The 11478-nt window shown below is 59.1% G+C and overlaps 5 protein-coding genes across 11 annotated transcripts in view; all 5 read right to left on the bottom strand.

The window, feature by feature from the left end:
- Positions 1 to 708: 708 nt before the first annotated feature.
- Positions 709 to 1989, bottom strand: ABB37_04238 (hypothetical protein; the record flags this gene model as incomplete). 2 transcript variants are annotated; one of them, XM_015801836.1, is made up of 1 exon in its annotated part: positions 709 to 1989. In XM_015801836.1, the coding sequence occupies exon 1, from the start codon at positions 1726 to 1728 to the stop codon at positions 709 to 711; it is 1020 nt and encodes a 339-aa protein (XP_015659237.1). In that variant the 5' UTR covers positions 1729 to 1989. The 2 variants fall into 2 exon arrangements, with proteins under 2 accessions (XP_015659237.1, XP_015659238.1); XM_015801837.1 differs by having other exon boundaries at positions 709 to 1955.
- A 439-nt stretch (positions 1990 to 2428) lies between these two features.
- Positions 2429 to 4572, bottom strand: ABB37_04237 (putative ATP-dependent RNA helicase; the record flags this gene model as incomplete). 4 transcript variants are annotated; one of them, XM_015801832.1, is made up of 1 exon in its annotated part: positions 2429 to 4572. In XM_015801832.1, exon 1 carries the CDS (start codon positions 4205 to 4207, stop codon positions 2429 to 2431), a length of 1779 nt encoding a protein of 592 aa, XP_015659233.1. In that variant the 5' UTR covers positions 4208 to 4572. The 4 variants fall into 4 exon arrangements, with proteins under 4 accessions (XP_015659233.1, XP_015659234.1, XP_015659235.1 ...); XM_015801833.1 differs by having other exon boundaries at positions 2429 to 4347; XM_015801834.1 differs by having other exon boundaries at positions 2429 to 4345.
- Positions 4573 to 4714: 142 nt separating this feature from the next.
- On the bottom strand, positions 4715 to 7265 carry ABB37_04236 (putative mitochondrial trypanothione reductase (TRYR)). Its single transcript, XM_015801831.1, has one exon. It carries the CDS (start codon positions 6864 to 6866, stop codon positions 5391 to 5393), a length of 1476 nt encoding a protein of 491 aa, XP_015659232.1. The 5' UTR covers positions 6867 to 7265; the 3' UTR covers positions 4715 to 5390.
- An 835-nt stretch (positions 7266 to 8100) lies between these two features.
- ABB37_04235 (putative mitochondrial hypothetical protein) lies at positions 8101 to 9442 on the bottom strand (the record flags this gene model as incomplete). The annotated part of the gene is made up of 1 exon (XM_015801830.1): positions 8101 to 9442. Exon 1 carries the CDS (start codon positions 9247 to 9249, stop codon positions 8101 to 8103), a length of 1149 nt encoding a protein of 382 aa, XP_015659231.1. The 5' UTR covers positions 9250 to 9442.
- A 411-nt stretch (positions 9443 to 9853) lies between these two features.
- The window catches only part of ABB37_04234 (putative DNA replication licensing factor MCM8), a gene marked incomplete at its 3' end in the record, with an annotated part of 3764 nt that continues 2139 nt past the window's right edge, over positions 9854 to 11478 (bottom strand). For all 3 annotated transcript variants that reach the window (XM_015801827.1, XM_015801828.1, XM_015801829.1), the window contains exon 1: positions 9854 to 11478. This exon is cut by the window's right edge. In XM_015801827.1, coding sequence (XP_015659228.1) covers positions 9854 to 11449 — 1596 coding nt within the window. In that variant the 5' untranslated portion in view covers positions 11450 to 11478.

Genomic DNA, 11478 nt, shown 5'->3' with positions numbered 1-11478 from the left:
GGGGAGGGAGGAGAGAGAGAGAGACGGGAGATGCAGCGCCGTGTGGCAACGAGGACTGAAGCGCTCAAGTCGAACAGGTGTGCGGAAAAAAAAGGCGAAGTCAGCAGCAGCAGCAGCAGCGATCATGTGGCTCTCGCACCCTGTCAAGCCGTACTTCAGTTGTTCTTTTATTTGTTGTTTGGCTGCTCGTAAAAAGCCTCCGCTATCGCCATCACAAGGTTGCGTTAACAGCTCGCTCTTTGTGTTTTGAGAGGTTCAACGAACAAAGAACAAAACAAAATTGGGCAGCAAGCGACTCCGTAAGAGAAAAAAGAAATCAAAAACAGTCGTCTTCTGCAATGATACATGGCGACGTCAACAAGTTTTATGACAGCATCAACATAAAAGAGGAAGGGAAAAAAGAAGGTAAGCTATGTACATGTATGTCCGTGCACGCGAGAGACGGATGATGATGATGATGATGATGATGAATCAACACAAATAGAAGGCGGCGAGTTCCTGCCGTAAAAGAGAAAAAAAATCAAAGAAGGAAAACGTTGACGATGCGTTGACGGATCATCTGCTGTGCCACTGGCTTCTGCGCTCTTCCACCACAGTCAAACAGCTACTATTCCACTACCGCGCCAACAGCAGCGGCAACAGGAGCTCGTCGTCCTCCTTCGGTCTTCGTACAGCACATTCTTTTTAACCTATTTTTTTACTGCCGGATTACATCCACACAGGAGGCAGACGGCGCTGAAACACACAGTGCTCCACTGGAATATCCGCGGCCTGCTTTGACGTACACCACCGAACGTCATCCTCGTCCGTATCGTTCCTGCCGCCCTTTTGTTTGCCGCTGCGGCTCTGCATGCCTCTACCGCTCGCCACGGTGGTGGTAGTGGTGCGGACCGCCGTGTCGCCCCCCGACGCCTCCGCTGCCGGAGCCGCGAGAGACGTGAAGCCGAAGGTGCGTCTTTGAATGGCGGACGACGTCGATGCTGCGGCGGCGGCCGCTGACGTGGCACCGCGGTTTTGTACCGACTTTGTGGAGAGGCTTTTACCACCGACACTCGCCCCCGCACCGCCGCCGCCGCCACCGGTGGCTAGACGCGTCTTCGCGTTGGTGACGCTGTCATACAGGCAGTACTCGTCGTTCCGCTGGCGGCGGCTGCGCGTCTGGCCGGCTTGTGTGTTGTCCGTCGACATCTTGGCATCGCCTTCGCCGTCCCCTTCCGCACCTCCGCTGCCGTCTTGGAGGAAGAAGAAGGCACCGTAGGTGTCCGTGTTGGTGGACAGCGGCAGCTCCGCGAGCGGGTCCGCCACAGGATCCTGGGAGAAGAGCAGCGCGCGATCCACGCCCTCCCTCCCACTAGGACTGCCATGATCAATACTGCACGCCGCCCCACGTGTGGAGGTGCCAGGGAGCAGGCCAAGCAGCGGCACCGGTGCCTTGCTGCTGCTGACCGTGTCCTCTGCATCGACGCCGACAGCCGTGCGGTTGTAGTCGACGTCGTACGTCGTGTGCATCAAGTCCTGCCGCACCTGCGGCGCATTGCGTGCTTGGGTGATGCGGAGGTCTTCAAGCAAGCCATCTTCGCACGCGGCTTTGCTGATGTGGCGGCCATTTTGGCTCCGCTGCGGCTGTTCGCTGCGCAGCAGGCGATCTTCATACCAGTTGCCGACGAGGGTGGTGTTGTGGTAGGTGTTGTCGAAGGTCTCCCCAGCGGTATCGCGATCGGAGGGCATGGCGGGTTGTGAGACTGTGTCTCGGCTCTAGGTCCCCAATAGCAAATATGGCTCCACAAAACAGTGGGAACTGCGCTGCCACCTTGAAGATTTAAAATACAGGGTAGAGAGAGAAACAAACGAATTGTATCTAAAAAAAAAAGATGGAAGGAGCAACAAGAAGGTCAACGCTGGATTTCGATACCGTGGGCGGAACTGAGGATCTCTTCTCTTGATTATACACTTCTATACCCGGTGGCGTTCGACGTGTGCACGGTTCCTCGAAGAAAAAGACACGCGAGTAGGGGCGAAAGAGGAGGAGGGGGGGGGTGAGAGAGAAGTGGAAGGGATGGCTACAAGGGACGCGAAACGCACTTCGCGCTTGAGCGCGCGCCGGCAAAGAATCGAGTAACATCGTGTTTTCTTTTTAAGAAACCAGAACATGGTTGGCTGCGTTGGTGATTCCCGCTGCCTTCAGCACGTGGAAACCGTTCCAATGCGCATCGCATACATTCCGGAAGAAGAGGGGCGGGGAGGGGGGACTGCTGCTTTTAGCGTGGCGGTCGGCGCACATGCCCCCATGACGACGCTGCTGTGTCTGACCTGAATAAACGGTGCTTCGAAAGAAGGAGCGAAAGGGGCAAAAGGAAAGACTTACTCGACGATTATTAATACTATTCTTGAAATGTTATAATCATATATATATATAAAGAGAGGTTAGTTAACGCCCTGGGGCGATCTTGCCGACCTTCTTACGCGTCGCGCTGCCCGCCAGCTTCGACGATGACGCCTCGGCGTCCGTCGCAGTCGTCTTCGACTTCTTCGACGCGGACGGCGCTGCGGGCGATCGCACCCGCTTCGCCGCCACGGGCTTTTCAGGAGGCGGTGACGCAGCTGCTTTGCTCCTCCCCTCCTCTCTCTCCTCTTCGTGGGTTTCGCGCTGCTTTGCACCACGACGGTGGCGCTCCTGCTCACGCCGCTCCCGCCGTTCATGCGCCTGCGCCATCGCCGCCGTCTGCGCCCGCGCCCGCGCATCCCGCTTAACCGCCGCGTGTGTCTTGTTCGTCCGCACGCGGGCACCGAACTGCTCCTCCACCTGCTGCTTCGCCTGCACCTTCGCGGACGACACCTCGTCCAGCAACGGCAGAATCGCCGTCTCCTTCGCCGCCGGTGACCTCCACCGCCCCAACGTGGTCTTCGTCTTCTTCTCAATCCGCTGAACGAGGCTGACGTCGTACTCGGAGACAAAAGCGACGGAGTGGCCCTCCCGCCCTGCTCGTGCCGTTCGCCCGACGCGGTGCACGTAGGTGTCCGCGTGCTTCGGCACGTCGTAGTGCAGCACGAGGCCGACCATTGGAATATCCAACCCGCGGGCCGCGATGTCTGTGCATACGAGAATGCGTGAGATGCCAAGCTTGAAGCTCGCGACGTTGTCGAGGCGGTGTTGCTGCGTGAGGAGCGAGTCGAGGCTGCACACGGGGAAGCCGAGCAGCTGCAGCGTCAGCCGCACCAACTCCGCCCGCAGGCAAGAGTTAACGTAGACAATAGTGGATTGACTCTTGCCTTGCGCTTGCAGCGCCGCGACCAGGTACGGCAGCTTCACCATGTTTGGAATAAACAGGTAGTGCTGTTGGAGGGTTTCGGGAAGGTGAAAGACAGAAGCGGACGCCGAGGACGAGGTGGACGCATTGGCCGCCTCTCTGTTTCCCACTTCATGAGTGTTCGTGGCCTCCGCATCGAGAGGGGCGCGCGCCGTGCCCGGCGTGGTCATCCCGCCCTGCTCTTGGATTGCTTCACGCACCACGAACACCTCCAGCGTTGTTGGGTCCGTAATGCCCAGCTCTGCAAGAACGCTGACTTCACCTTCCGCCGTGGAGGCGTCGGCTGCTGCGACGGGTGCGAAGGAGGTAAGCCGTGTGTGCAAGGTTGCGGTGAAGAGCAGCACCTGCCGGCTCTTCGTCGCCGGCGGCAGCAGCCGCAGCAACGCCCAGACATCGCGTTGAATGTCGCCCTCCGTCAGTCGATCCGCCTCATCCAGCACTAAGTAGCGCAGGTGGCCAAAGGCGCCTTTGACTTCCGGGCCGAACGTGCGGAGGAGGTGGCAGAGACGCCCCGGCGTGGCCGCGACGATGTGTGGGCGTGCCTTCAGCGCGTCGATCTGCGTCTCTGTCGCGACCCCGCCAATCGCGAGCATCGTGCGTACCTGCAGCGGTGCCCCAAAGGCGATGAACTGATCGATGATTTGATAAGCGAGCTCGCGGGAGGGGGTGAGGACGAGTGCGTAGACGCCGTAGGTGTCCGCCGCTAAGGTTTGCAGGATCGGCAAGGCGAAGGCGGCGGTTTTGCCGGATCCTGTGGCGGCTCCACCGACGACGTGGCGTCCAGCGAGCACCGCCGGAATGCACCGCTGTTGGATGGGGGTCGGGGTGTGGAGAGCCATGTAGCTGCACTGCTTCGCCAGCCACGGCTGCACGCCGAGCTGCTGGAACTGCTGCGCCATTGTGACTACGATCCCTCCGGTTGTCGTTTACAAAGAAAACGGGAAGCGGAGAAATGCAAAAGAAGATACGGAGGAGTGAGCAGGGGGAAATCAGCAGCGGCGACAGCAGCCAAAATGTTCTCGTCTTTCGCTGTTCCTCTTCGTTGGAAAGTCGCAGAACAAGAAGAAGGAGGAGAGCGGCGGAGTAAGTTAAGAAGTGGAGATTGGGAGATGAGATGAACCGCAGGGCGGCGCGTGGTCGTAGAGGCCGTTGTACGAACTCACGAGACACCGGGTTGCACGTAAGTGCTCCGTCGGCGTATTTATAGAACGCAAATTCTACGCTGACAAAGAGGAAGAAAAAAGGGAAGGCCTGCGAGCCGCCTTTGCCGTCATGTAAGAAGTATATATATAGATAGAGAGAGAGAGAGAGAGAGAGCGAGCGCGCGCCGCTGTTTCGCATACGGCACCGCATTAACACGTCTTGGACATGCCTTCTGTTTCCTTTATTCCTTTCGCTGAATAGTTATTATTTTTGCCTCCCGATCGCGAAGACGACAGCTTTTTAAAAAGGTTTGTCTTCTCACACAACATATTTATATGTGTAGTGGCGAAGAAGAACACACGAAGGGTCGCTTTTGCGTTCTTCATATCTCCCCTCGAAAAAAACAACAAAGAAATGTAAGCCGGCGGGCCCCAAAGTGGAAAGAGAGCGCGTCACGCACCCGCACGGTCATGAATAAGGTCGTACATGTACGAGAAACAAACAAACCGAAACACCGCACACCGGCACTGACGAAGAATCAGAATAATTTAAAAAAAAGGGAAAAAAAAGGAAAAAAAGGAGGAGAGAAAAAAAAGGGCGGCGGAGTCAATGAGCGACGGAGCTCACAGCAAAGCAGCGGCGACAAACACGCTGACCGGCGCCTCAACTTACCCCTCTTGTGATTGACTGCGCACCGCAGCTACGCCTCTTTCTCGCTCATTCATTTTCACGGGGCGCGATGCGTACATCCAAGACGTCTTCGGCTTCGGCTCCCATCGCAAGTACCACGCAACACTGCGCCATTCATTTTTTTAATCTTCCTTCCTCCTCCATCCGCCGCAGTAACGGCAGAGTTCGCTCCGCTGCTCTGTGTTTTGTTTAACATGTCTGTTTTTGGTTTGGTTGGTTTGCTTTCCCCCCCCTCCCCGTTTCCTCTCTTCACAGGTTGCTGCCGATCTTCTCCACGCGGTGGCCCTTCTCGTAGAAGTACGCGGGGGTGCGCATGGAGCACAGCTCCTCCGCACTGGTGGGGTGCACGCCGATCGTGCTGTAGAAGTCGCTGATCTTCGCGCCCATCTTCATGCAAATCCCCACGCTCTGGATGATCTCCGGCGCGCTGTCGCCGAGCATGTGCACGCCCAGCACCTCCCCATCGGCGTGGTTCGTGACGATGCGGATCATAAACTTCTTGTAGGTGCTCCCGCTGACGTTGTGCAGCAGGGGTGTGAAGCTGCTCTCGTACACGGCGACCTGGTCGTACTTCTTCGCGGCGTCTTCCTCGATGTACCCGCAGGTGCCGATGGGGGGAATAGAAAACACGGCGCACGCCACCTTCGCGTGGTCCGTCGCGGTCGGGTTGTGACCAAAGACGGTCTCCACAAACGCCCCCCCCTCGTTGATCGCAACCGGGGTCAGCATCAGCCGATTCGTCACGTCGCCAATCGCGTAAATGTTGTCGATGTTTGTCTTGGAGTACTTGTCCACCTTCACAGCGCCGCCCTTCGCGACCTCCACGCCGACCTTATCGAGCTGCAGCGTGTGCGATCGCGGCACACGGCCGATGGCGAGCATCACCTGGTCGTAGTCCGCCTCCACGCCGCTCTCGAAGACGACGTGCTTCGTGCCGTCCGCGTTCTTCGTTATCTTCGCCGGGTTGTCGCCGGTGCGGATTTGAATCCCATTCGCGCGTAGCTGCTCCGTCAGCTGCTTGCGCACCTCCAGGTCAAACCCGCGCAGAATGACCTCCTTGCGGTAGACAAGGTTCACCTGCCCACCGCGGGGCTTGTAGGCGTTGAAGATGCCGGCAAACTCGACGGAAATGTAGCCGCCGCCGACGCAGAGCGGGTTCTTCGGCGCCTCCTCCAGGTAGAACGCCTCGTTGCTGGTGATGCAGAGTTCATCGCCCGGGACGCCGAGCCGCTGCGGCCAGGAGCCGGTCGCAATGAGGATGTAGTCCGTGTCCAGCGTCTCCAGCACCGCACTCTGTGGGTCCTCGGACTGGCGCACGACGACGGTGTTCCTGTCTGCGATGGCGCCGAAGCCCTGGTGGAAGCTGAGGCCCTCCGTGTCAGCGAACATGCCCTCGTAGCTGTGGTTAATATCCAGCACCGCCTTGTTCTTCGCGGCGATGAGGGTGTGCCAGTTTGGCTTGACCGAGTCGCGGTCCAGCTCCCAGCCGAAGCCGGCGGACTCGCGAATGGTGTCCATGTAGCCCGCCCCGGTCACCATCAGCTTCTTCGGCACGCAGCCGACGTTCACGCACGTGCCACCGAGGGCGGCGAAGTACGGCGGGCCGTGGGTCTTCTGCACGTCGATGACGGCCACCTTCTTCTTGTGGAGCGCGGCTGCGTTCCACCCCGCCTCCAGACCACCCGATCCAGCACCGATCACCACGAGGTCGTACGCGCGGGACATCAGTCGCGTAGTAAAACGGATAATTTTCGAAATAGGAGAAGTAATAATATTAATAGTAGTAATAATGGACGAGGGGAAGTGATTTTAAGAAGCACACAGTATGTTTTTCGTCTTCTTGACGTGTATAAATGTGTATAAAGCAAAGATGGTGGAGTACAAGCACGGAGCGTAAAATGCAAGTCCCCTCTGTTGCGCTGTTCGGTAGATTTTTGTTTTGTTGCTTTTCCCTTTCTTTCTTTCTTCTTCCTTTCGCTGAGGAGTTAAATAAGAATACTACTGATAATAATAATAACAGTAATAATAGTTCCACAAAAACGTCAAAGGAGAGCGACCGAATGAGAGCAAATGCGTGGAAGCAAGTATGAAAATGTGAGGTGTGTCGGTAAGTGTATGTAACCTGGTTTCACGCAATATATATGTATGTATATATAGAGAGAGATGCAAAGGGGTGATAGTTAGCCAAATCAGCGTCTCCTTCTATAGGATGCGCGACAGAAGAGGCTTTCCTGAGAAACACGACAGCAGCGATGACAGCGTCGTGGGTTTTCCCGTTGGCTTCTACTTCGACGGCAAGGGCGACCAGCTACGTCTTCGTAGGAGGAACACGCCAAAAAAAGGAATCCCGCTTCCAGAAGTTTACGCGCACCAGCGAGAAGTGCGACCGGGCACCGCAGCCGGGTCATCCACCAATCGTCTCGCGAAGTCCGTTCGTTTGGTAAAATAAAGGTAATTGCATATCTGCTGACCTGCAGTTTAAACCCACCAAAAAAAGGGCCACGCATACACACACATATCCGCACGCACGCACGCACGCTCCGTACGGCCTCCTCTCCGCCAACCGCGGCGCCAACGCGACGCACGTCGACATCAACATCAACAGACAATCCACTCCAAACCGCAGCACAACAGCGGCTCTGCTTTCCCTCCTCGCGGGCGACGACAGCCCGACCGTAAACCGCAACGAAGGCACCATATAAGTTTTTTTTTTGGTTCCTCGATGCGCCAACAAAGGAGCGATAACGCGGAGGGGAGGGGGGTGGGGAAGAAGACGACGCCACACCCGCTGCTGTGAAAAGTCCTTCGCCGCCTCCACAGCGACCACCACCACCACCGTCGCAGCAACAAACAAACACGCCAAAAAAAAAAATGCCGGTCCTCTCCCATAAAACAAGAGCAGCTACAACGCACGAATCTCTTCCCCTGCATCGCGTCAACACATGACCGCAAAGGCGCCTTAACGGAACACGCCTCGCGGCATCTTCGGCCCGTTCAGCGGGAACGGCGTGATGTCCTCCAGGTATCGCACGCGATAGTCCGCACTGCGGTCCTGCACCGCACGCACCGCGCCTTGACGGCCGTTATAGAAGCCCATCACCCGCACAACAAGGTCCACCTTCTCCCCACGACCGAGCGGATGTCCACTCGCCGCCCGCGCCTCGCGCACCTTCGGCAGCAGGTCGTTCAGGTACATGCTCGTGACTTGGTGGCCGTTGTCGGTGGAGCCGTCGCCGCGAAACCCCCGGTCACCGCCTTTCAGGCCGCGGTTGCCCGCCGTGTACGTGTTCAGCAGTCGCTTCCCGCCGTAGTCGTAGGCCACGGCGTAGGTGTTGCGCCGCCGCGAGACGAGGTAGAGAAAGATAAAGTCCTTGTTGTACTTTGGCAGTTCACCCCACAGGTCGAGCTGGGCGTAGGCGGTGAGGCCGTCCGCGGGCGCCGCCGCCTCTTCCTCCCCTTTTAACAAGGAGTAGCCAAACTGGTGCCGGAAGTAGTCGTCACCGAGAATGCGCTGTGGCAGGGCAGTCGACTTCGCCGACGACGTCGCCTCCTCCTGCTGCTCGTCTTCTCCTTCGTTCCCTTCGGCAACTTGGTGTTGTGGGCCCTTGCCGCTGCGCAGGGCGGCGGTCTCCTGCTCGTACCACACCCGTTCGTTAAAGCCACGCTGCGCGGTGAAACCGTCCTGTGCCGCGAGCTGCTGTAGTTCCTCCTGAATGGTCCTCGGACGGCTGCGGTGCAGAACGCCTTGCAAGTCCGCCTGCGGCAGGCGCGGGGAGGTGAGGTCGTCGGCTGCCGCCCCGCCGTGCAGGGCCGCCTCGGCCTCCCCTGCCGTCCCGCGCACCGCACGCTCCGGCCGAGCCCCACTGCGAAGCTGGCCGCTGACGTCGCCCACCATGGAGCTGTGGTAGTAGCCAGCTTGCTGCTGCTGCTGCTGCTGCTGCTGCTCCACGGCGTCGTTCGCGGAGCGAATGAGAAAGTCGCTGAAGTACTGCTGACCGCCCTGCTGGGGCTTCAACAGGGCGGGGACGCGGCGGTACTTGTCAGGAAACATGCCCGCCCGTGGGCGCGGCTTACCACGGCGCAGCAATACGGCCGACTTGTTCAGCATCGTCGGGGAGGGGAGGAGGGATTTGTTCTCTTCTCTCTCGATCTCTTTCTTGAAAATCGTCAACGCAGAAGCCGAGAAACGTGTTTTTCTCTGCGATGCGCACCGTCGCGGCAGCTGCTTGCGGTACCTCTTCTTTAACAGCCGCGCACACACACACAGAGACACAAAGAGACAGAAAAAAAAAGTTTATGCTGAGGAGAGGGATGCATGAGGGTACGAAAGGGGAGAAGAATCACAACGAGAGAGGTGGAGGGCAGACAGAGCAGGAGCTGCGGCAGAAAGAGAGGGGAAGCGACGTGCATCGCAAAAGAAAAAAAACGCAATGGACGCTGACGTGGGGCGACAACAAAGAAAGCCTGCGGTGCTCACATGGACACACAGTTTGCTTTGCCCTTAGCAACCACTCTGAAGCCATCTTTCGTCGCTGATGAAATATACATTTACATATGTACATACAGATTTCATTGTTTCAGTGACAAGCACCGGCTTCTACGAAAAGAGAAAATGCGCAAGTATGAATCATGAGAGCACGCAAAGCTGTACTTGGAAACACCAAAGAAAAGAGATCAGAGAGACGGTTCCACACCTCCGTCCCTCCCCGCCACTAACACCCGCGCAGGCAGTACGTGCTGCCGCCCTTCTGCAGCAAAAAGCCGAACTCGTTCAGCTGACGCAGCATCGCCGGTGCACTGCGGCAGCCGACGTCCTCGCAGATGTCTAAGATCGTCTGCTCCGCGAACAAGTTCACACCGCTGTTGTCCTCCACGATGCGCTGCTTCAGCCGCTGCAGCACCGCCTCTCGCTGGTTGAGCTTCGCCGGCTTCTTTCCACCCCCGCCTCCGCCGGAAGTCCCTACCGCAGCCGAGCCGGGAGCGGCCAGGCCGTCGAAGGAGTGCAGGCAGGACTGCAGCAGCTGCACGGCGTATTGCGCGTCTTCGCGGGTCACGTCGTGTCGCAGCTCCAGCTTCGCCCGTGCCTCCGAGACGCGGATGAGGGCCTGCAGGTACCGCGGGGTGACGGTGTCCTCCGGTTTCACGGACGCTGTCGTCGGCGCCGCACCAGCGCTGCTGCTGTTGTGGCCCATACCACTCCCGCCGCTTCCACAGGAAAAGACCGAACGGCGGCCGTCGTCGCTGATCCGTCCCCCCCCTCCTCCACCCGCGCCGTCACCTCCGCCACCGTTGGGAAACCCGTACTGCGACTCCGGCAGGTGCTGACGCTGCGCTAAGTAATGCGCCAGTAGCACATCGCTCGCCTCGCTGCCCAGCGTGGGCTGACACTGAGCGCGGCAGAAGGTCAGGAAGCGGCGCACCAGCGAGAGCGGCAGCGAGGCTGCGGCGGTGGCGACGTGGCGGTGCGCCGGGCGTCCGCGAATACGTGTAGCATCGCTGCTGTCCTCGTCTCCCCCGCCGCCTACGACAGCGGCGGCTCCGTCACGCGTATTCGCATCATTACGCCGGCGGTGCCACTGCAGTACATGATCCGTCAGGGCCTGCTGCGCCGTGCTGCCGGACCCGCGCGGGCTGCGCAGACACGCAACAATATCAAAGCGGCTCATCAGCGCAGGCGACAGGTTCACATTTGCCGCGAGCGATTTGCTGACGTCGAAGCTGCCGCCGATCGGGTTGCCGGCGGCCAGCACGGAGGTGTGCACCGGCATCGAAAAGATCATGCCAGCCTTCGCCAGACTCACCGTCTCCTGCTCCATCACCTCCAGCAGCGCCTTGTGCTCCTGCACGCCCTTGTCGATCTCGTCGAGGCAGGTAATTCCTCCATCGCCGTGCACCACCGCGCCGGCCTCGAAAGTCGTCTCCCCGGACACCGGATCGCGCGTCAGCGTCATCGTCAGGCCACAGGAGGACGAAGTGTGAGTGCAGACGAAGGCGCTGCGCGGGGCCACTGCGCACGCCGCCCGCAGCAGCTGCGACTTGCCCAGGCCCGGGTCACCGACCAACAGCAGGTGAATGCTGCTGCGGGTCTCGCCACCGTTCTTGTCGCGATTCCCGCCCACAATCGCGAGCAGCAACGCCTGCTTCACGAGCTCCATGCCGAAGATGGACGGCGCGACGGAGGCGGTGAGGCGGGCAAACCAATGCGGGTGTCGCGCCATCTCGTAGAAGCGGCCCATCTCTTCGGCGGACCAGCTGTCGAGGCCGGAGCCGGGCAGGGAGGTCAGGACAGCGGCGCTGTGCAGCGGCATGCGAGTCGCCGGTCCCTTCGCTTTCCCCC

The sequence above is a fragment of the Leptomonas pyrrhocoris genome (genome assembly GCF_001293395.1).
Source record: "Leptomonas pyrrhocoris isolate H10 chromosome Unknown, whole genome shotgun sequence".
NCBI classification, from domain to species: domain Eukaryota; phylum Euglenozoa; class Kinetoplastea; order Trypanosomatida; family Trypanosomatidae; genus Leptomonas; species Leptomonas pyrrhocoris.
The sequence above is the reverse complement of the archived record's forward strand: the minus strand, read 5'-3'. Positions and strand labels throughout refer to the sequence as shown.